Here is a 23,747-nt window from a genome sequence, read left to right as displayed (position 1 = left end):
TAAAAGTTTATACTGTTTAGGAAACACAGACTGTGAGAAACAAATGTGCAACATTTGATGAGGAGGATTTTGCCTTTAAAAATGTTTTTTTTTCTTTCTTTTTTTTCTCCAACACCCGACTCCAGCCCATAATCAAATTGTTAGGTGCTGCTGAATGTTATTTTGATGTCAACCTTTATTTCACACAGTAGCCTACTTGAAGCTGCAGTACCGGTCTACAGCGCCACCCTGCGGCCGTTGCTGCACACGTCATGCCGGCACAAGATTTCCGGTGTTATGGCGACCACCGGCAACATCAACGCTTCTTCAGTCAGGAGAGCAGCAGGCTGCACGTACAGGTAACCGGAGGTCTCTCACACAAACTCTCACCAGCCTTGTGTTAAATGCAAATTGTTGTAGCCGCGAAAATGTTGTTTATTGTTGCACGTACAATTATTTTTGCTCCACATCGGAAGGTCATTAGTCACTGTTAAGGGCTCTGGGCTTTGTTAAGAACTAACGCTAACTTACGTGTTAGCTAACCCCTGAATATTTCACACATCCTCCAAATAATGTGTTTTTAATTGACCTTATACCGCTAAGAAAACGGTAAGTAATGCGTCATTACCTCCTCCACATGTCCACAGGCTTAATGTTTGTTTGACAAGCCTGTGTAGTCACTGAGTTTCTCATGGTCGATTGAAACGATAACTTCAGTTAATGTTACCTGAAACAACTACGTGAAGCTAGTTTAAAGTTTGATAGTCTTAACAGTGAAGCTAAACAGCTGGCTAACATGAAGTTAGCTCCTTTTCTGTGATCTGGGTCGCGACAAAAGACATGGAGATGAGATGAGAGAGGTTTTCTAGAGGTTGTAAAAAAAAAAGAAGGGGGGTGGGGGGGATAATTATGCGCTTTATATTAAAACTTAAATTAAACCTGTTCAAATAAATGTCAGTATACGGTTTTTAATAACTTTCCTCCTGGGAAGTTTCATGAGATTTCACTGTAACACAGTAGTGCCGACTTACTTCCCTGTTGAAGTTGTAAACTTCCTTTATATTATTTAATGATGCTGTGATGAGTGGCTGGTCATGCACTTACCTTTACCACTTAGGCTATTGTTACCAAAATATGGCACTTAGACTGATTACTAATTTTCAAAGTCAAAGCTCACACTGTTCATCATCACTGATTTTAAGGAGTGAAAAAGGTCTTTGATTATAGGCTGGGTCAGCACATTCATGCTTGAGGCGGCTTTAACTTTGACTCAATAGCTTGTATCATGGAAAAATAACAGTTATGTGTGTGAATAATGAGTTTGTCCACCTGGAGCGAGTGTGTCATTGCCAGCCGAGACTTCATGTGCCCCTCCAGTCTCAGTTATGATTGCTTAGACAACAGTCGGAAAAAGGTCAGTAATACTTCCTGCAGCAGGACCTATCCTTATGTGGAGCTCGGATCCGCCTGGAGCTCTGTTTCCCACACACTTGCTTGTGCCCACATGCTTGTTTACTGTGGTTTTAGGCTTTCAACAAAGATTACCGATTACAGAGTGCAAGTCTGAGTCTGTGTCTGTGTCTCTCTCTCTCTCCCCACGTTCTGACAGAGGGCTGTGAAGAGAGGCAGCTACGTATCTCACATGTCTGTGTAATTCTGACTATGCTGCTCTTGGTAGCGCTGGGCATAGTTTTTTCTTCCACTGTGGTCACCACCACCGCTGAGACGGCTGCGAACACCAACCACAAACCACCGGCACCGCTCCTCAACTACAGCAGGATCTCCCTGCCTCCTGAGCACATACCCTACTTCCTCTACAACAACAAGAGGGTCATCAAGAAATGTCGTCTGGACCCACTCTGCCCTTTTAAAGTAAGATATGCACTGGCAACTTTTCACATTTTTTTTTTTTCAGTGTAGAATAATACATGTTAGTTAGTTCTTTTGCATTTTGCGGTGCTTCAAAAGGAAAGCTACAAAAAGCCCTTTGCTAATTTACTTTAATGTTAGATTGAGATTATGAATGTGTCACGCCACTGTATGAACCTTCTTTTGTTGCTTGTTCTCCTTTTCTCCCTCTCTCTCTTTCACACACACACATTTTCACACTTGTTTTTACAACAGGATGCTCTGGATTTGTCTGCCTGTTGGGGTTACGAGAAGAACTGTGATCCAGGGAAACGCTTTAGCTATCCAGTGTGTACCAAAGCTGACTCAGGATGGTACTGCTCCTCTGACGCACTTCATGTTCTCACTTTGTTACAATGTATAAAAAAAAAGTAATCTAAAGTGTTGCATATAATACAACTCTTTTATATGTATTGAATTTACCAAACCACTATCTCCATTGTCTTTTGCGAAGTTAATGTGTGTTCATTCACAGCATGCATCATTGATGTGCCATTTTCATTTTGGCTTTGCTGAATTGCCTGCAGTAAATCTCTGATCTGTTAGGACGCATTCACTGGAGGCAGCCCAGGAGCTTTTCTGGAAGCAGGCTGATTTTGGCTATGTCAAGGAGCGCCTCTCTGAGCTCAAAACATTGTGCAAGGCCAGCAAGCCAGTAAGTCTGCTCATTTCCTTAGTTCCCACGGGTCCTATTGAGTCAACAGGAAGTAACAACAGGTAGAAAGAGACACAATGTTATTCAGACAATAGTACAGATTTTTTGTGGCTATAATATTCAGTTAAAAAGCAGTAGTCTAGAGAGCTAATAATCCAGGGAGCTCTCATACTAACTCCAAAATACAGAGTTTAATAATATTACTTGAATACTGACCATTTCTTTTTTTTTTTGTTGATATATTTTTCAGGGGGACTCGTCATTAAAATGCAGTAGCCACACTAGATTCTGTAAGGCAACTAACCTCTATCTTGACTTGCGGACACCACGCAGAAGTCATGAGAGGTCAGTGAAAGTCCTACTGAAATGTCCTTAACAAGGAAGTGTGACACTGATATTGACGGAAATGACTGATAAAAAATACATTTGGAAACCATCTATTTTCATCCTGCAGATACATGGAGGACTTCATTCAGAAGGGGGAGATTGGCGGTCATTGTAGACTGAACACACGAGCGCTTGCTGCCGAGGGAGAGCACAAGAGCCCCTTGCAGTCATGGTGAGTGCGAACACACATTCAGTGAGCTTAACCATAGATCTTGGTATGAACTTGGGTAAACATGAGTTTATAGTTTCTAAAATAAGCCAAAGGGAGTCTTGACTAGACCACCAGGGAGTCCATGATGACAATTTATGTGTTGTTATGGTCTTTATTAATCTATTATTCAGTGAGTAAATAAATATTCCTTGACATACAGTACGAAACACTAACCTGCATTCTCACTGAATCCTTACTTTTTTGCATTGTAAATTTGGTTATGATGGATGTCTTCTTAAGGTTAATGACATTTTGTTTGAATCTAGTGTTTTGGTACATACATGTTCCAGTCTTTTATTTATAGCCTATATCATTCAGTACATAAAGATCTGTTCCCTGACCGGGAATCGAACCCGGGCCGCGGCGGTGAGAGCGCCGAATCCTAACCACTAGACCACCAGGGACTATACAGAACAAGAACATAGTTACAGACTTCCAACTGAGAACTAATTGGATGGATTTTATAACACAAGTTTGAAGTGTGGAGATAATGATAATTCACAGTAGGAACGGGTTGATTGGAGGATTGTGTTGGTGATCTCTTGAGATTAGTACCGATTCTTTACTTGAAGAAGTGATGTTTATTTCAACAGTGTAATGTTTGTATGCATGTACAAGTGAGTGTTTGTAAAAATGGCATGCATTTAGTGACAACATAAACAAATGAAACACAAAACTTTCTCCCCTGAATGGGAATCAAATCAAACCCCAGGCATGGCAGTGAGAGCACCAGATCCTGAACAGTAATGTCATAATTGCCTTACTTCTGACTTGAATGTGGCCAGGATAGATGTTTAGTTGACACTAGTGGCATTATGTTTGAGTGAAGTCATTTTTTTGCATGACACACTCACTTTCAGCATGCTATTTCATCTAATTGCAGGTTATGAGCTTTGGTTCATGGCCTCTGTTATTACCTATGTAAATAACACATGACATTTTATTTATGTGCTCTACATTTTGACTGAAGGCCCACTTTCAAGACATTGTGTCATCTAACAAGTACCAATTTATAACCTATATCATTCAGTACGTAAAGATCTGTTCCCTGACCGGGAATGGAACCCGGGCCGCGGCGGTGAGAGCGCCGAATCCTAACCACTAGACCACCAGGGACCTGTATTTCCTATTAGGACCACAATGTGACAGACTTGACATCATATGATACACGAGGCCACATGCTCACAGTCTGTGTCCGTGTAGGTTGGTTTGCAAATTACTTTTTTGGTCTGGACTGAATGATCATACACGTCTTTGGTTTTGTGAACTGAACTGAGAATGGCAAGTGCTGATGTGTCTGCACATAGATGCATAAAAAGAAATGATCTCAGCAGTTTAAAGACAGTGCAGGCATCCTGTGTAGTCCTGATATTGTTTTCCACAATGATAAACTACTCTGACCCCTCTGTTTCCAGAACAGACATCTGTATTTTTTAATGTAGCCATTAGTGACCTGCAAAATTTAGAGCATGTATGCAAGTTTACTTTGAGACGGACTGGCTGTTACAGACACAGAAACATGCTGCATAAGAACAAGACGCTGTTAGCAGGGGTTGTATCCTTCTGTATCTAGCCTGAATTAGTTAAAGGAATTGACATCAATTCCCATTTTCAAAAAAATCAAGCAACTGGAGCAGTGATCTGCCTTGAAATATTTGACAGAGCTACTGAAGTCTCTCCTCACTGATTGCATGCCTTAGTGCAGTGGAAAGCACAGCTTCTTCTCAAGCAATACCCAAAGGGGAGGGGTGGTGGGGGGCAAGACCGGTCAGGAATGTGGGGGTGGGGTTGGGGTTGGAGTGGGTGTGCTCGTCTTTTGTTAAAATGACATGTTACACCAGTGGGCCAGTGGCGCAATGGATAACGCGTCTGACTACGGATCAGAAGATTCTAGGTTCGACTCCTGGCTGGCTCGCATCCCTTTTCCCATCATTTGTACAATGCTGCAGTTATTACAATGGTCTTGTACTAAATGAGCAAATGTGACAGTATGTTGAAAATGGTACCCATAATACAAATCTTCTATACAAATTTAATAGTCTGTTTGTCGCTCTCATTCTCACATTGTCAAACACACTCTTTTTACTTTTAATTTTTTATTACCAATTACATGATGTTTCTCGTGATAGTTATTATGTTATTACATTTGTAATAATTGATAATTGTCCAAAAAACTGTTGCTCAACCCTACCCAATCTTCTGGATTTATCTCACCACTCTAAATGATACTAACAATCCTGTCTGTGACCTGTGTATTGCATTGAACATAAAGGACAATGTCCATTCACCCAGCCCAAAGCGCTTTTAAGTCAAATCACTGTTTTGGGTTGTAATGTTTCTGTGACACCAGCACCATGTTATTGACAATGTTTACATTTATATTTGCCCTAAGATATTGATCATATGTGCTGTTTTTGTAGGTATGCTGAACTGCAGACATACACAGAGCTGGACTTTCGTCCCATAGAGGATGGACAATGTGATATCACTATTGAAAAACCCACTGTTTTTATGAAACTGGATGCTGGTAAGTAACAAAGATTTATGTGAACGTGAAGAACAAGTAGTTAAAATCTTAACTGCCATTACACTTTAAAAGAAAATAATGCACCAGAGCACAGTTAACTTGTTTGAGGCTAAACACTCAAGGAAGGCTTTTATACCCAAAACACACTCATTACCACACATGGTCATTCATTTTCTGTTTTCATTTGTGAAAATGACAAAATAATAACTGTGTTTTTCTCACAGGGGTCAACATGTACCACCATTTCTGTGACTTTGTCAACCTCTACATCTCCCAGCACATCAACAACTCCTTCAGCACTGATATCAACATTGTCATGTGGGACACGGTGGGTTGTTATTAGCTGATCATAGCTGTTCAGATTGAAGAAAACATGTCTTTTATTACCATTGGAAATTACAGCAGTTCGTGAATGGCATACTTGTTTGTTGCATTTTATGTTGCCCTCTCAGACTGCAGTAAAAGAAGATGAATGTTTGAGATATTGATGTTACACTTTTATCTACCTACCAAATTCAAACATTAATCAGGTTTTTTGCCTCCAGTGAATTGCAGACTGACTCTTAAAGCTACACAAGAGATATTTTGTTGCATTTATGCAGCAAAAATCCTTAGGCTGGGCCCAGATTAAAGGTGTGTCAAATCTGTTCTTGGATCACAACACAAGATTTTGTTAGTTTGTATGACTGCCTCATGAAGACATCAATGGGAAACACCAGTTGAAAAACGGAATGATTTACTGGCAGCTTTATCCGGCCCATTGTTCCCAATCTGCGCATAAAGGTAAAGAGGAAAAAGGAAAGGGAGAAAAAAGAAGAGGGAGGGAGACAAACCTGACAGGGGGAAGGAAAGCTGTGACCTTTCATCACAAACTACACACTGCAAACCAAACAGAGTCAAACAGTCAGATAATCGTGCGCTAACAGATTTTGTATAAAACCGCAGCCTCTAAAAGAAATAACAACCTGCAGCACTGCTAAAGGCTGGAGTTCATTTTATTTTTATGGGTTTGTTTTTTTCATCCAAGTTGTAACATTCACATAATCAACATTTGTTCTTTCTTTTTTTTTTCCCCAGAGTTTTTATGGTTATGGCGATCTGTTCAGTGAAACATGGAAGGCCTTCTCAGAGTATGACATCATCCACCTGAAGACCTATGACTCAAAAAGAGTAAGAGGAAGTCCTTGTATGCCGAGTTGAACTCATCATTTTCTGAAGTATGTTGTTCAGAAATATCAACCAAATTAGTTGTTTTTAATGGTAGTCCATTGAGCTAATAAAGGCCTTTAGACTGTGTTGTGGCTCTCAGGCACTGGGCTGTTTGTATTCCTCTGGCACACAGCAACAATGGTCTGAAATATAACTATATCAAAGTGAAGTTAGTATGACTGAGAAACTGTAAATTACCACATTTTCCACCAGTTTTCATCACATGTATGTTACACCATAACATACATACAGATTATTGTACCATGCTATATTCTTCCTTAATTGTTCTGTTCACACTGGCTCCTAGGTGTGTTTCAAAGATGCCTTCTTCTCCCTTCTTCCAAGAATGAGATATGGCCTCTTCTACAACACACCTCTTGTAAGTTATCATTTGTGTGTAGCTTCTAACAGGATGTACTTTACATGCATATGTTTTTCTGCTTTGAACAAATTGCAGTTCCCATACTTCCAAATGTTTGTATCTTCATTTTATCTCACATTTTTGTGATAGATTCGCACACAGTGATTGTTTAGTCATAAACTTGCAGTTGAGATCAAATATTTATGTGATGTATTCAAAAGCTCAGCAAGTGCTTATGTTATTTAAATGATAATTCCAAGGAGATTACTATAAGGATGATGCCATGTAAATATGTGTTGTCCTGTGGTTGCTGCCTTGAGGTGTGAAATATTGATAGGTCAGCCTCAAGCTGATGCTTTTGATTGCCCCTGCAGCACATGTCATGTTTATATTCATGTGCTCACATTTAGAGCTGCAGTGCAGCAGTGTATGTGAGAAAATCTCAGACTTGAGCAATACATAGGCTTATATGATATTCATTCCTGAGAGATTAGAAAATATGTTTACAATTGTGAGATTCCCAGTCCATGTAGTAGCATACAAGCGTGTGCTTCATTCAATTTACCTTCATTTTATTTTAAGACAGAGTAAATTTTTTATAAAACTTAGAAAAAAATGCATATTTGGAATTAATCCTTTGTTCTATGCTGATGACAGATTTCAGACTGCTACAGTGAAGGGATGTTTAGGGCATTTTCCCAGCATGTCCTCCACCGGCTGAACATTGCACAAGATGGGCCAAAGGTAGGCGGAATGTTTTTTAATGAATGCTGCTTATATTCACATAGATTGAGTTCATCTCAAGTTCTCTCACCGCCGCGGCCCGGGTTCGATTCCCGGTCAGGGAACTAGTCTTTACCTACTGAATAATATAGTCTATAAATAAGTACATGTTTGATGCCACAACATCTTTAAAAGGGGGTCTTAATTCAGAGTATACCGCACTTAAATAAAATGTCACTAGCCTCACGAAGACATCTGTTCTCACCAGTATTAACAATTGGAAGAACTTGGTGAAACCAATGTTCAGTTCCTGCTCAGCAGGAAATAGGTGTGTTATATCCATACTTTGATAATGTGTCAGAATATCTGTCCAGTAAGTCGTTGTTGGAAGTGCAAATGTTCAGCTGTAACATAGAAGTTTTTTAGCAGTTAACTTAAACCTATTAACACGTATAAGTATGAGATCACTTACAGAAGTACATCCAAGAACAGATCCACTCTCACCACACACAGGAGGTAACCAGCAGGTCCCTGGTGGTCTAGTGGTTAGGATTCGGCGCTCTCACCGCCGCGGCCCGGGTTTGCTTCCCGGTCAGGGAACTAATCTTTACTTACTAATAATATAGGCTTTATAAGGGCTTGTTAGATGCCACAATGTCTTGGAAACAGGTCTTCATTCAAAACAAACTACATGTAAATAAAATATCACTAGCCTTGGGTAAATGTCTGTGCTGACCAATCTAAACCATTGGAACAAAGAACAAACTGAATCCAAGTTCAGTTCCTGGTCAGGAGAAAATAGGCATTATATCCATACTTTGATTATTTGTTAACAACATTTGTCCAGTTACTTATTTTTGGATGTTTGTTTTGTAATGGTTTTTGTGTTAGGGCAAAATAAATGCTTAGTACTTTGCAAGCTCAAATCACTGCATTGGAAAATGGTCAGCTGTAACACAGGTGTTTGTATTTTCTGGTAATTAGCTATCCAATGAGTCCCTGGTGGTCTAGTGGCTTGGATTCGGCGCTCTCACCGCCGTGGCCCAGGTTCGATTCCCGGTCAAGGAATAGCTCTTTAAGTACCAAATAATACAGACCATAGATGCATTTCTGTAAGCTGAAGGTAGATGCCACAGTATAATGAAAGTGTGCCGTCATCCAAAAGATACTGTACTCATATAAAATATCACTTCACTGGTCTTGTGAACTTCTGTTCTGAATAGTATTAACATAGAAATTGTGAACTTAGTGAAATCATTGATTAGTATTCGCTATAGTCAGGTGTTACAACATCTGTCCATTTAGTCGCCATTGAAGATTTGTTTTGTAACTATTTTTTTTTCTATTATGAGAAAGACAGAGCAGGGATGGCATGCAGCGAAAAAACATGAGTCACATTCAGATTTTAACTTGGGCTGCTCTTGTTTAGACTGGAACTGGAAGTGGTATTTTCTCTGTGAGCTGAGCCACTGGCACTAAACCTGTTTTGTAATCATTCGTGTTAGCACATAATAATGCTTGTATCTCTGCTGAGTTAGTTGTTCGCATTAGAAAATTGTCAGCAGTACCACAAATGTGTGTCCTTTTTGTTATTTCACTTTAACGTGTCAACATGTATGAGTGCGCTTATATGCGGTCATCCAAAAAACAGTTCTAGTCTTACCACACAAGGCACCTAGTCATCAAGTCCCTGGTGGTCTAGTGGTTAGGATTCGGCGCTCTCACCGCCGCGGCCCGGGTTCAATTCCCGGTCAGGGAACAGATCTTTACGTAACTAAGAGCACAGGCTAATAAACCCATGTTAGTTGGAGGCTGATGCCACAATGTAAACAAAGTGTACACTCATTGAAGACTTACTGCACTAATATCTAGCTACTCTTGTCATCATCTGTTCTGACCGTTAGTAACAGTAACTATCAACACTTTAGTGAAAGTATTAATAACGATTTGCTGTTGTCACCAGCATGGTCTGGATTTGATTCCTGCTCAGGAGAAAGTAGTCATTATCTTCATATTTTGATGATGCGTTGCGACATCTGTCCAGTTGGTTGCTATTGGAGGTTTGTTTTGTAACCTTTAAAAAAAATAAAAAAATGTATTTATTTTTTGGCTAGGATTTTGTGCTCTCACTGCCACAGCCCGGGATTGATTCCCGGTCAGGGAAAGGTTCTTTTACCTTCTTTTTCATTTACTGATCTGTACAGGCCATGTATAAAAGCCAGAGATGAAGTTACTGCTACAGCGTATATGCCTTCATTCAGTGCATCGTAAGTGGGTGCACAGGCTCCTGGTGCTCTTGTGGTTACCATTAGAGGTTTTCATGACTGTGGCCTCAGTTCAGTTCCTGATAGGGGACGATTACTATGTATTGTTTTGTTTTCTGACATTCTGGTTACTGAATACTGTACTGATTGAGAGGTTAGGACATTTAGGATATAGAACTGTGGCAACCAACATAAATCTATGCCGAGGCACCGTAGTGAAACCATGCTGCAGTGACCGACTCAACCTTTCTTTTGAGCCTTCAATCAAGTGCTAACTGTCGCCATCTTAACAAGTTCAGATTTTTTACAGCATAGTAACATTTTAGGAATGTGTGCTGCTCACCAACAAGTATACAGTGAATATCAATTCACAATGTGTAGTGTAATACACTAATAACATCTCAGGATATTGTAGCCTCTGTGTCATCTCATGGTGTGCAGAAAACAAGAACTATAGTTTCTCCAAACCTGTATTTTGGAAGTGGAGTTTAGAAACTTCTTTATGTCTTTTACTGATCAGACTTCCCTTGCCGTTTTCAGCAAAGATGAGTTGTTACAGTAAATTTCACACTGAAAGCAGCCGTACTCGATGGAGAGCCGCTACTCTCACTACAACCACACTTCACTGTAGGTGGTCTCCTCACTGCGTTAAACTCAGGGAATGAGCCTTCTCGTTTCTGAAAGAGTACATGCATAAGGCGTCAACATGCATGCATACTAAGACTCTTGCAGCCATACACTCAGCTCCGTACTGATCTTTCACATCTATAACTCTCCAACAGTCCTCAGGAGTTTTATGATCCCAGGTTTGAAGTACTTGACTGTATCTTTATGACCAGCAAAGCCCAATAACTTCCCTCCATCCCGTGGAGCAGCTCATTGTGTATTCATGGCCTTCACTGGAAATATGCTAAGAGGCTTTTCAGCGAGACGTGGAGCTGTTGGTGATAGCAGACCAGCTACTGAATGAGAGGTCTTCTCGGCCCTGACCCTCTCCCCAGCTCCTCCTTTCATCCCTAGATTAATGGCACAGCCAGAGACTCACACAGCTACTCCCGTCTATTGTGTTCTATTCATCCGCCTCTACTGCCCCTCTCCTCCTATCTCCCCCTTGCCATAATTTGCTCTGGTCTGGTCTTGCTCAGAATATCATCCTTTTCGATACTTAAAAAAAATCACTTTTAAGTAGAAGAGGAGAAATTAGATATGTTCTGAATACATATACTGTATGCTCCCTGCTTGTAGTCAGGTGCTGTAGTTGAGGTTGATTCGTTTTGTACAGGAGATTTCACAGGTTGTACATTTCTTTAATTGTCATTATGATAGTCCAGTTATGCTCCATGCTCAATGTTGCAATGGTGGACACCTAAACACTCTTTTGAACACAAGGTGGCAGTAGAAGAATACAGAAAAAGAAAGCATCTCTTCCCTGTCTGTATAAACTGAGAGGAGCATATCAGAAAAAGAAAAACACTTTTATTCCACTTTTTAATGTGATTTCAGCTAATTTTCACCTGGTCCTCTTTGCTGTATTTTAAGAAGAACCCTTTGAATTATTCTGAATGAACATCATGTTTTCCCAGACGCCTGTCTTTTCTGTCCTTGGCTGATTGATTATTGGGTGCATTGCTGTTTTCAGGAGGGGCGTGTTCGTGTCACCCTGCTGGCACGCAGCACAGAATACAGAAGGATATTAAACCAAGTGGAGGTGGGTCCACCACTGACTTCCCTCTTTCCCTCTTTCTGTTTCTTCCCTCCCTTCATGCACTTGTTTTTCTCCCTCCATCCTGTTCTACAAGCTGTACCATTTTTCCTTTCTTCTTTTTTTCTCTTTCCCCCTTTTTTGTCTCTTTCTCTTACTTCACTTTATACAACTCCCCCAACCCCTCCTTTCTACCATTGATTTACTGTCCGCCTCTGTTAAGTGCCTATTTAAAATCTTATTTGCTATAAACAGTACAAGTAAAAAAGGCTTGTGATTTATATGGTCACTGCCCATATTTGTCTCCTCTCTCATTGATCAGACAACACGTCCCTCTGTTGTTGTTACAGCTGGTAAATGCCCTCAAGACTGTGCCTTTACTGGAGGTCAATGTGGTGGACTACAAATACAAGTGAGTTATAGAGTGCTCGCCACATTACCACAGGGGCTATTGCAGTGCTGCTTACTGTAGCACTGGAGATGTAACAGTCCTGTATAGTGACGAAGAAAGTGTTTAACTTTTAAAGTTGTGTAATATGACACAGTGTTCACACAATGAAGATGATTGATGTCTGTCTTTCAGGGATGTTCCCTTCCTGGAGCAGTTGAGGATCACCCACAACTCTGACATCTTTATAGGCATGCACGGGGCAGGTCTCACACACCTCCTCTTCCTCCCTGACTGGGCTGTCATCTTTGAGCTGTGAGTGACACTTTTGTGTGTGTGTGTGTGTGAGTGAGTGAAAGACAAGAAAGACAGGTGAGCAGGGAGAGCGATGGGTTTGGCAGAGTGTGCTGCCCCCAAAGTCCCTTCAGCCACTTTGCTGTATGACTGTGAGATAGTGCCTAATTAACCAGGCATTCATCATACCTGGCTGCCCTGGGTAGAGCAGCTGACTGGAGTTTGTGTGTGTCTGTTTCTGTGGGTTGGGGGGACAACATTGTGTGCATTTTGGTGAGTGACACAGCGAGAACCAGAGTGGGCATACAGAGAGAGATAGAGAGAGAGAAACATGGAGCAAGAAAGAGTGAAAGTAAGGCAGACCAAGGAGAGCAAGAGATAAAAGTGTCTGCATCTGTCCCTCCCAGATATAATTGTCAGGATGAGAGCTGCTATCGAGATTTGGCGCGGCTGCGGGGCATCCGATACGTGACTTGGCAGAAAATGGACAAAGTGCTCCCACAGGACAAGGTAGGGGAAACTCCCGTCCGAACCGTCAGCTCCCCAGCACCTCAGCGTGAGCTTCCTTGATTCATCACACCCACCTCACATATAGTATGCACACACACAACACACTCTGGTTAAGACGTTATACTCTCAGCAGAACAAATGCGCTTCATTCTTCACTTACAATAGCTGGGTTTCCATGACAGAGTTTCAGAAAATAAAAGCGATATTTTTTTAAATTTCGAAAAAGTACAATTGCTATTTGCAGGTGTTCCCATTGACAGGTGTTTTGCGAATGAGCCGTAATTCTCGCGACTGTAACATAAAGGAACTATTCTTTAGTTATTCACATGGACGTGTTATTGTGTGACACTGCCTGAGTTATCAGACTGAGTTGAATGATTGTACCTCACACGCCTAACTTTTATTAAAATAACCCGGTTGGGAGGAAACGGTACAAAGTGTGTAATCTTCTTGTGAATGAAGAACAGACTTGTAACAGCGACATCCCATACTTCTCATAAAATCACGAGCGAGAGAGTGCGCAAAAATGTTTAAGCGATATTTGAGAGGTTTTTTCGAAACGTAGGTGTTTCCATTACCTGTTTTTTTATTGCGATATTTAGGGTTTTGCACATTTCTAGGGATAATGGAAACACAACTATTGTCTGTCAACTGACATTTCTATGCTGTACTGTGGTGTTGTTTCCCAAAGCTTTTATATGTCCATTTACAAGGTACATTCTGCTCTGGCAGGGTCACCATCCCACCCTCGGGGACCATCCAAAGTTTACCAACTACTCTTTTGATGTGGTGGAGTTTATGCGGCTTGTGCTGGAGGCTGCCGATTACGTCACGCAGCATCGCAAATGGCAGCACCGAGCACTTCGTGATGAACTCTAGTCTCTGTGAGCAGAGAGTGGGATACCAACATCTGGCTGCTGAAGAGCTCTTAACACGATCCAGCCTCGCGGTATGATCAATAGACGGTGGCAGTGTATCTTTTTGGTGACATGTTTTTTTTTTTTAAGTTACCTCATTCACCATTGGTCTGACAGAGTAATTGTCACCTCCTGTCCACTGCTTTGATAAGTCTTGATAAGTGAAGGCAGTATGGTGGTCACCTCGGGTTTGAACAGCTTCCATCAGCTCCATTAGTGTCAAATCAGTTAAAGGACGAGGCGTTTCCAGTCGAAGCATCTGGAGTGCGATAAGACGTGTTCTATGTTTCTTCATTACCTCCACTACGTCTACTTCATTCCCCGCCGACAAAGTTAGCTAATGAGCAGCTGTTACAGCGTCTCTTCACATGCGACATGGTGTCACATTTGATCAGTGTCAACTTGACGTGAGCCTCTTTAGAGCTGTTGACAATCACACCAGAGTTTCTGAGCACATCCAGTGTACACCCCTCTAATGTGACGTGCAGTGTCCACATGCAGGAATTTGTGCACACGGTGTAGTTGTGAACATTTCACAGATTAGTTTGACATATTGAGATCATGTGGTTCTTTAGTCATGCTCACCAACAGTAAAAACCCTAAAACAAGAGACAGAAGATTGTGTGAAGAGAGACACTCCTACTGCCAAGAGGCTTCTTCCGTATCAGTATTTGTGTTAAGTAAATGTGCAAGTATATAAGTATTGTGAAACATAGTTGTCAGTAGGTTTCAACACTCCATTGTTTTTAAAAACACAACATTTTTGTCAACTGAATACCAAAACTCTCCATCAGGCTTTTTAAATCTGTTGCGTCTTTATTTGAAGTTTACACGGTTTACTTTTACATTCGTCACGATCATTATTTAAACGTCTGTTTTGTCGGTTTGAATATCATGTGGTTGGAATATAATTATGATACTCGTTTTTTTTTTTGTTTTTTTTCTGGAAATTCCTTGGCAGGAAATGCATGATCAGTATGGTCAAATAATGAGTGTGCTGCTGCCAGTTGTTATCTTTCCTAAAACCTTTTGTATGCTGTTACTGTTATATTTTACACTGAATTAGCCTGAAAGAGAATGAGCACAATTTGCTTTGCAATCTTATGCAATGCACAAGAGTATTTTGAGAGATCAGAGGATCACTTTTGTGTTTCTTGGCCTCTCCATGAGCTTGATGTTTTATTTATCGATGAAACCGTGTAGAACTGAGTCAGACCTTTTCGGCGAGGGCTTTAGTCCTGTAGGCAAGTTCATTATTCTACAGCCGTGGTAATATTTTGAAATAAATAATTCTAAAAAAAAAATGCTGAAGCATGTCTTCCTGTCTGTGTCGGCCATATTAGGCATTAGAGATTTAATTCGTCTTAATTTAATCAATCATCTTTTGAAGTCTGACCTTGGAGGGTAAAAACTGAAGCCTCTGTCTTGCCAGTTCTTGCTGATGCCAGACAGCTCTTTGCTGCGGGTTTCATTATTTTAGCGAGTTCAGGTCTAAGGAGGAAAGGGGCTTTTCGCAAAAGGGCACTGGTTCAGTTTTTACTGTCACCATAATAAATCTGGATGGCCTCAAAAACTGCAAGCGCCACCAGTGACGCACCGTAGCCACATGGGGGCAGTACAACACCACACATGAGGCCAAAATAATTCACCTCGCGCCGTGCGATCGTCCCTGACAGACTTGTTCCAACAGTGTATAGTGTGAGAATAATTTATGCTCCAATATATCCACTGGGTCACAAGAAGACAATGTTTGTTAGAGTGTGTTTGCTCCAATATCACAAGTTTGATGTCAGCAGTCGCGCTCCTGCCCCGCTCTTTGCGGATGTTGTGTCTGAACTTTCGGAGTACTATTGACAGGCACCGGGCCTGTCTGCCATGGACACTATTTATGGCCCTGCTCGGGTTACTGCCAGTGACCTCGTAAAGAAATGAAGAATCTCTATGCAGGAGGGGGGATCAAAAGCAGAGGAACCAAGATGTCTGTTCTCATTAACCTTCATTGCGGTTCCAAATCGATGACCAAATCCTGTTTTGTAGCGCAAAGCCTGACTGCTGGGTGTAGCTATCCAATATGGAGCATCAGAGTGGAAGAGAAGACGTCAGAAAGTGAGAAACGCACCCGACAACACAACACAGCCCCCCCACCCCTCCCTCCCCCCCCTTTCGATGTGAGGTGTGAAGCGTGAGGAAAATACAGTTAAGAAAGTCAAACTTTCCCCTGCACGTGTGTGTGTGTGTGTGTGTGTGTGTGTGTGTGTGTGTGTGTGGTCATTGTTACATTGCACAGTAGAACTTTTTTATGCTTCATTGACCGACTGGGCGCAGCGTGTGTGCGCTCGCGTAATTAGAGGTGTTGCAGACACACTTTCTCTCACCTATCATTAACAAACAGGCTCGACACTTCCTGCCTCAGCGGCCTCGGTCTGAGCTCCTCCGCTCACAGCAGCAGCACCACCAGCAGCTGCAACACCACCATCACCATCACCACCACCACCACCATCACCATCACCTACACCAGCAGCAGCAGCAGCAGCAGCAGCAACAGCAGCCCTGCGCACGGGTGGCCTCCTCTCCTCCTTCCGTAAGTAATGATGTGTTTTCCTTTATAGAAAACGTTGAGTAGCTTTTACTTCTCCTGAATGACTTATTGCGCTCTGCACAAATTGGCAGGTTATTTGATCGCGAGCAAAAGGCTGAGGTTTAATCACCGAGGCGGAAGCTGAGTGTAACGTCGCGATTCACACTTCAGAATTAGGAGGAAGTTTCTACATGGCGGTGATAACGAGTTAAGTTTTCAGCCAGGTTTGAGACACCACCACCACCACCACATCCGCAAAAGAAAGATGTGGCTTTCAGATGGATTCATGCAGGACTATCGATTTAAGGAGGAATACATATTCCTCAAGTTATGAACTGATATTATCTCCCCTGGGCGATTACATGGGGACTAACCCCCATGCTCCATAGCTTTTCCACAGCACTGTAAGCAATATATGAGGACGCTTCTGCAGCCTTTTACCATGTCAGCTCTGCTTAAAAGGAGGAGAAGGAAGCTGATACATACCGTGAAACATGTTAAGAAAATGTTTGGCTCTGTAACAACAACTAACTGATAATGGGGAAATAGAGGAGGAGTAAATTAAATTTCACACCGTTCAACCCTCACACTCTAAAGTCCAGCAAAGTGTTTGGGTCACATGATGCGGTTTCCCCTGATACTATCTGACCCCTCTGAGGAAGGATAGATGAGATAAGTGCTACGGGCTGTTGCATCCATTAGCTGCCTCACTTTAAGATAAAAGGCCTCCGATCCCCATTGCGACACACGGGTTCGGTGCAGACAGGATATATTATGTTTTAACAACTTTCGGGAGTTTTTTTTTCTCCTCATTTATACTTTACACAGTCAAACTACTTTTGTCTATTTTGTCTGCAAACTGGATTAACCGCTTGACAGCAAAGCAAGCGCGCAGAAAAGCCCATTGACAGGACAGTCTGGAGCTGTCCAACGTGCTGAATTTATATTCAGCGCGTCTGGCTCTGCTTAAGGTGCTGAAACTAGTTTTTTTTCCCCCCTCCTTTTTTTCTTCTTCTTAACTTCAGTTTAATGTTTTTTATCTGAATCCTGCAACTAAAGGGCTGCGCTGCGTGTAGCACAGTCCTGGCAAACCTGCGCCAGTGTCTAATCTGCTCTCAGTTCAAACCCAGACAGATCGATTTGTAATAGATTCAAGCCGAGATTAATCGGTTGAAAATAGAACAACACTTTCCCAGTGCGCACAGGTAGCGAAAATGCTCATAAGGGGTTGAGGACAGGGCCAGACAAGGATCCCTGAGATTGCTCCATGTTGCTGCCCTAAAACTCATTACACTTTTTTGGTTCTATGTATCTTACAAAAAGAAAAAAAAAAAAAACAGCCAACAAACAGAAGCCCTCCACTGACACAGGGCCCACCGTGTGGCCCAGTAATGCTGGCAACAAGGCAACAAGGAAGACATCTAAATGTATCGGATACTCCTCACCTTGGGTCGTTAGCAGACATCGACCTCCTCTAAGTCTTAACGACTGCAAATACAGCGCAAAGCAATCAATCGCCATCAACACACTAGAATAGTCCGGGGATGAAATAATTGATAGGCTGTCTCCTGGTGCGTAACGGAGAGGCGGCGGTGATTAAATTCTGTTTAACATCTCGGTGGGGGGGCGGCGGGAGGTGGAGGAGGGGCACGGAGGTGGTGGTGGGGTGACTTACATTTACTCCATCCGCGCGTATATAGGCGAGCGCAGGACCAAGTATCGATATCCACACACCATCTGTAACATGATCGACGTGTAGAAGCGAGGTGGACTATTATGTGACTGGGGGGACGGGGGTGATCATCATAGCACCTGTCAGTCAAGACCTATGACAGAGCTCAAAGTATAGAGGTTGAGAATTTAGAGTTAGAGTCTAAAAAAGGTCTGGTATAGGCTATCATTATCAGGCAAACTTCTACCGGTCTGAACAAAACTCACTTCCACTTCCACTTCCAGGGACCCTGCACTCATTCATCTTATTGTACAGGACAGATAAATGTATGACAGCCCCACGGTGTGCTGCTCCGTCAGGTGTAAGCTGAGTAAGTCTGTTTGATCCAGATCCATTTCTCTTTTTAAAAGCAGCAAAAGCTCATTTGTTTGTGCCTTTGTGATCTGCGACTCTGCAATTCATTCAAAACAAACCACTGAAATAAGTAAAGCGTGTGAAGGGGAAAAATGCGGGGGGGGGGGGGGGCGTGTTATGATGAACTGTTTTGCAGAGTCCAGGTATGGCAGTCAGCATCTCCTATAGGACATACAGCTACTAAGCCAAAATCGCCCCTGACTCCCCCTCCTCCTCCTCCCCCCTCCTTCGTTCGTCCCCGTCACCCCCAACAGTCCAGGCTACTTGTAGACCACATGACATCAGTGAAGAAGAAGAGAGGGGGGGGGGGGGGTGTACTTGGGCGCTGATGAACTGGGCGGGCGCTGTTGCACGTGTTCTGAATGGGGAAGACGGGGCTCGCATCGCATTCCTCGTGTCCAATCGATGCCCGCTCGGGAGGAGCGACGGGAGCGCAACTATCACTCCTACATCACTTTACCATCACTCTCATCAGCATCTCTCCGCGGCGACTATAACACCTCCCTTTCTTTGACAGTCGCGCGCGCAGGTTGATGAACTTGTGTGTGTGTTTGTGTTTGTGTGCGCGCGTGCGTGTGTGTTTGGAGTGTTCGCCTCTTTGGGGGGAGGATTACGCACTTTTGATGACTTTCTCCTCAGTCTGGTTTTGAGATGGGACGCGGTGAGATGATGATCATGGCTGACTGGACCACATCACTACTGCGCGAGCTGTGTTTTCTCAGCCGGCTCCGTGGGGCTGCTGGTTCTCCTCCGGCGTGGCGGCAATAGCCATCCTCACCCTCACCACCACCACCACCCCCCCGCCGCTTCGGTGTGTGTGTGTGTGTGCGCGCTGGCACCGGGATCTGGACAGGAGGCTCAAAAAGGATTGCCCCGTTTTAGTGGGAAAAACAAAAATCAGTGGAGTTGAAGCAGTGTGAAAGTGCCCTGTTGTCTCACCTGGATCCTTTACAATTCCCAGTGATCATGTCATCGAGTTTATAGATCTGGGTAAGGTGTTTTTCTTTTCATTTAAATTCAATTAGAATAGATTCCCACCTTTCATTTCTGTGGCGCACTGTCAATAGGCTGCTGATACGAGGATGAGGTCAGAGGGAGACTTTTTCTGGAGAGATGTGGAACATTTCTCCAGGGCTGGCAGGCAGGGGAAGAGAGGGAGGTGGATTTTTTTTTTTTTTTTTTTGCTCAAACAACTTTGATGTTCTTGGCTGGGGGTGGGGGGGGGGTTGGGCAGCGGCCACATTTTCTTTTGCTGAGAGACGCTTTCTGAAAAGAACAGCAGGATTTCGAAACGAAACACCTCCCTGATCTCCAACTCTGCGCGTGATTGCCATGCGTAAAAAAAAAAGGGAACTCATGATGAAGCCGATGATTTCCAGTCGGTTCCGCTGACCGTGTGTGTGTAGCGCGCGTGCTGTCGGTGAGGGCAGTGGGGAGAAAGATTGAGGTGAGATTGATGCAGTGTCTCAACCACTGTGAGGTTAAATAAACGATCGGCCAGAGCCCCGGCGCTGCTTAGCACCTATTGAGTGATCTGCGAGGATGATCCGCTGACCGCGCTCTTTTCTAATGGCTTTGCATGGATCGTGTTTGGCCGGGTATAGAGAGAGTAGAGAGAGGAGAGGAGAGGAGTGGAGAGGAGAGGAGAGAGCGCGCGCCGGGGCTCAGACAGACATGGGAGAGAGAAATGAAATGAGGTGCCGCCGGGTTCTCCGAGCAGATTGCGCACGGAGGAGGGGAGGTGTGTTGCAGAACCTAGTGGGCACACTCTATTGGGCGCACACGCACTCACTCAGCACGCACAGACACCCCCTCCCCGCTCTCTCTCTCTCTCTCTCACACTCTCTCTCATGCGCACACACATACACAAACTTAGAGGGGAAAATTACTTGGTGCATGTTAATGGGCGCAGTAATGAGACCCAACCCCTATCGTGTTGTAATTGTTAGTCATCCTTGTCTCCACCCCTCCCTCTCCTCCCTTTCCCTCCCTCTCCTCTCCTCCTCTCTCTTTGCTTATATCTCTCGCTGTCCCGCTGCTCGACTATGCAATTTGTACTGTATTGAGAGAGTGTAATTATTCCCCCATTGTTTTCAGCGCGGCACTGGCACTCCGCAGAAAGTGGTGTCATTAGTGTGACAGGGCCGACAGGAGTGGAGAGAAGGGGGAGAGGAGAGCCTGGTGGAGAGGATTGGTCCAGGGACTTAATTCTCATTGACAGTCACATTAACACAGGAGCAGCACTCTTAATCCTGGGGAGATTACTCTCTCCAACCTGACCCCCTGTCACCCAGTCGTCCTCCACTTACACACATACACACATCCCGTGATACACACACACACACACACACACACACACACCTGTATGAGGTTGGCTCTGCGATGCCTGACTGTGTTGCCTTTCCTGTCCGCAGTGGATGGCTTCTCCTCTGTCTTTGTCACCCTTCTCCATCGCCTCACACCCACCCTCCCTTCCTCCCCCTTGCACTTTTCACAGATCCACACACACACACACACACGCAGAGACACACAAACACAAAATTTCACACACTTGGCAATTACTCCTCACTCCAGGCTCTCTCTCTCTCTGTCTCTCTCATCTGGACCCTTCCTGTTCAACCCCACCCGTCCCCCTCATAGCAGCTCCCAGCTATGGGACAGACTGTATTCTCGGAGGGACATTCGGCTCTACATGTTTCAACAGCCTCCTATCTACTTATCCCACAGAGGGCTGTTCAGGATGACTGGCTGGGGAATGAGGGAGGAATAGATTGTGTGCATTTGTGATTGTGCATGAGGACACGTCCAAGCAGGGAGGCGACGGACGGCAGCGAGGAGAAAAGGGAGGCGAGAGAAATGAGCTGGAGAGACAGAAAAATGTTTGTGAGAGACGAGGAAAGGGAAGGAGATTGTGTGTGTGGTTGTGTGTGTGTGAAGGAGGAATAGACAGCCCATAAGTGAAATGACCTGTATGTGTCTCTGTGTGTAAGTAATAAGAGAAACTTTGCACAATTGAGTCTTGTGAATGTGCACTTACTCATGCAAAGGAGAGGAGATAGTGCACGTGTGAAAAGCGTCCTCCTCAGTGATGAATACGCAGGGATCAACCATGTTGGACTGGTGAGGTGACAGCAGCACGACAGATTGGAGATCACCTACAGACACACACACACACACACACACACACACACACACACACACACACACACACACACTGGCATTAACAGATTGACTGTGATGAATGGCTACTTCCCAACTGAGAGGAGGAAGAGGAGGAGGAGGAGACGAGAAAAAAGAAAAGAAGAGAGACATTCATTCATGCCACGGGCAGAAAAATGGAGGAAGGCCTCCCATTTGTAAATGACAGTGCACTGGACAACTTTTCATCTTGGGCAGTTTCTGGGTTGTATTGAGTCAAGGAGCACAAATAAGGTGTCACGCAGAAGCAGCTGACAGTAACGCCTTCACTCGTCGCCATGAAATCAGGTTCAGGGAAAAATCCACTCGGGGACTGATGTCTCTTCGCTAACAGCAGATCCATGACTCTAATGGAGGAAGCAGAGATATTAGATCAATGAGCGTGCGCATGGCCGTGTATCTGTTTCGTGTCTCAACCACAAAACCGCAATTGGATAGAGGTCATGACCCTGGGGAAGAGAGGGTAAAGTTCAGATGTTTCTGACAGGCTACAGTGTAACATGCGATACCTTGTTAACAGTATGTGCTGGCTCAGGCTAGATCTACTGAATTTGAGGCTTCATGATTGAATTTGGTCTCGAGTTACAAGGATGGTTTTTGGTGTTATTTTATGCTCTTCTTCACTTTTAATAAGCTTTCATTCTTTATATATCAGTGGATTAGCGTAAACCTTTGTCTACCTGCTGTTTTAGTGTTTATAATACCTTAGTTTATGTGGTGGCTTGGACGAGATACTGAATTTAAGGCTTCATGATTGAATTTGGTCTTGAGTTACAAGGACTGTATTTGATTATATTTTGCCCTTCTTCCTTCTTTTATAACATTTAATTCTTTATATATCAATAGATTGTCTTGAACTTTTGTCTACCTTCCGTTTTGGTTTTTATAATGCCTTCATACTAAGCAGCATGAATTTATCACCATCACACAACCAGAACATGAGCTCAGTCACTAAAAATAAACAAAAAACAAAGTGTATCTAAATCCAACTCTTTTAAAATGTTCCATAAGCAGATGCTCTCACTTTGGCCTTCACTTTTATTAAAGAGCAGTCATTTAGAGTGGTCACAGCTGGTCCAGGCAGAGTTGGAGGTCTCATGTTGGATCTCCACCACAGCTGTGTGTGTTCTTCGTCGTCGTCCTCCGATCTCCCCTCCCTCCCTCCCTCCCATCCGTCCTTTCCGTCAGTCAGTCAATCAGTGACAACGAGGCCTTGGTCTCCTGTGCGGCGCCATCACACCATCCAGACTTTCTAATTCCATCTAACAGGTCTTGCTTTGAGTGACAGCTCACACGGCCACATGGCCTCCCCCTGTCCAGCTCAGAGAAGACAGCATGATTTGAGGGTAGCTGACAGATTGAGGGTTTGTGGATCATTGTTCTTTATTATTCAAGTGCTTATAAAAAGAGTCAGCCGTGTACTGTGGAGGGGATTATTTCTCAAACATCTGTTTTTAATTCTGTAGTAATTAATTTATGTTTCGTGTTAGTCATTTTCAATATGGAGAGTCTTTCGAGGATGCCGTAACCCTTTTATGAAAACTGAGAGTAACACTACTTCAGGGGCCTCAAGGTGATTTTCTCCACAGCTCTGACTCACTTTGACCATGACAAATCTCCCTAAGTGATAGTAATGATTGTAATTGAACAGGCACAGTTCCTTCCCACAGTGCTCTATCTATCACCTTGGATGCAATCTGCTGCTTCCACCCGTGTGTGCGTGTGTGTATGTGCATGTGTGTGTCCGTCTCTGCGACAGACAGCATGCCCCTCTGGCAGCCGGCAGATGTGCTGGTAACCGTGAGCGACAGTGTGAGGTTGTGGGAGTGTTAGTGTGTTTGTGGGATTAT

The 23,747-nt window shown here is 43.4% G+C and overlaps 2 protein-coding genes and 5 non-coding genes across 8 annotated transcripts in view; 5 read left to right on the top strand and 2 right to left on the bottom strand.

The window, feature by feature from the left end:
* Positions 1 to 239: 239 nt before the first annotated feature.
* eogt (EGF domain-specific O-linked N-acetylglucosamine (GlcNAc) transferase) lies at positions 240 to 15,339 on the top strand. Of its 2 annotated transcripts, none has more exons than XM_085776152.1 (16): positions 240 to 338; positions 1,589 to 1,851; positions 2,104 to 2,201; positions 2,434 to 2,542; positions 2,793 to 2,887; positions 2,997 to 3,101; positions 5,561 to 5,667; positions 5,892 to 5,995; positions 6,745 to 6,837; positions 7,184 to 7,255; positions 7,895 to 7,981; positions 11,864 to 11,932; positions 12,277 to 12,338; positions 12,510 to 12,629; positions 13,016 to 13,118; positions 13,851 to 15,339. In XM_085776152.1, the coding sequence occupies exons 2-16, from the start codon at positions 1,642 to 1,644 to the stop codon at positions 13,995 to 13,997; spliced, it is 1,581 nt and encodes a 526-aa protein (XP_085632278.1). In that variant the 5' UTR covers positions 240 to 338; positions 1,589 to 1,641; the 3' UTR covers positions 13,998 to 15,339. The 2 variants fall into 2 exon arrangements, with proteins under 2 accessions (XP_085632278.1, XP_085632277.1); XM_085776151.1 differs by having other exon boundaries at positions 254 to 395; positions 1,609 to 1,851; positions 13,851 to 15,330.
* On the bottom strand, positions 3,473 to 3,544 carry trnae-cuc (transfer RNA glutamic acid (anticodon CUC)). Its single transcript has one exon. It is a non-coding gene; the product is annotated as a tRNA-Glu (tRNA).
* On the bottom strand, positions 4,185 to 4,256 carry trnae-cuc (transfer RNA glutamic acid (anticodon CUC)). Its single transcript has one exon. It is a non-coding gene; the product is annotated as a tRNA-Glu (tRNA).
* Positions 4,983 to 5,055, top strand: trnar-acg (transfer RNA arginine (anticodon ACG)). Its single transcript has one exon. It is a non-coding gene; the product is annotated as a tRNA-Arg (tRNA).
* On the top strand, positions 8,489 to 8,560 carry trnae-cuc (transfer RNA glutamic acid (anticodon CUC)). Its single transcript has one exon. It is a non-coding gene; the product is annotated as a tRNA-Glu (tRNA).
* trnae-cuc (transfer RNA glutamic acid (anticodon CUC)) lies at positions 9,648 to 9,719 on the top strand. The gene has a single exon. It is a non-coding gene; the product is annotated as a tRNA-Glu (tRNA).
* Positions 15,340 to 19,528: 4,189 nt separating the features above from the next.
* The window catches only part of tafa4b (TAFA chemokine like family member 4b), a 37,924-nt gene continuing 33,705 nt past the window's right edge, over positions 19,529 to 23,747 (top strand). Inside the window, exon 1 of the mRNA XM_085776149.1 lies at positions 19,529 to 19,689. The gene's annotated coding sequence lies outside the window, so the exon portion shown is untranslated. The remainder of the gene's footprint in view (positions 19,690 to 23,747) is intronic.

The sequence above is a fragment of the Trachurus japonicus genome, chromosome 5, assembly GCF_045865225.1.
Source record: "Trachurus japonicus isolate A0001 chromosome 5, Traja_1.0".
Lineage (NCBI taxonomy): Eukaryota > Metazoa > Chordata > Actinopteri > Carangiformes > Carangidae > Trachurus > Trachurus japonicus.
This window is presented reverse-complemented; position numbering and strand designations above follow the sequence as displayed.

Excerpts from the sequence above, each read along its gene's own strand:
- eogt (XM_085776151.1), top strand. Across the intron at positions 5,668-5,891 it reads TTTTATGAAACTGGATGCTG|GGGTCAACATGTACCACCAT; the intron begins GTAAGTAACAAA and ends TTTTTCTCACAG. Across the intron at positions 7,256-7,894 it reads TCTTCTACAACACACCTCTT|ATTTCAGACTGCTACAGTGA; the intron begins GTAAGTTATCAT and ends TGCTGATGACAG.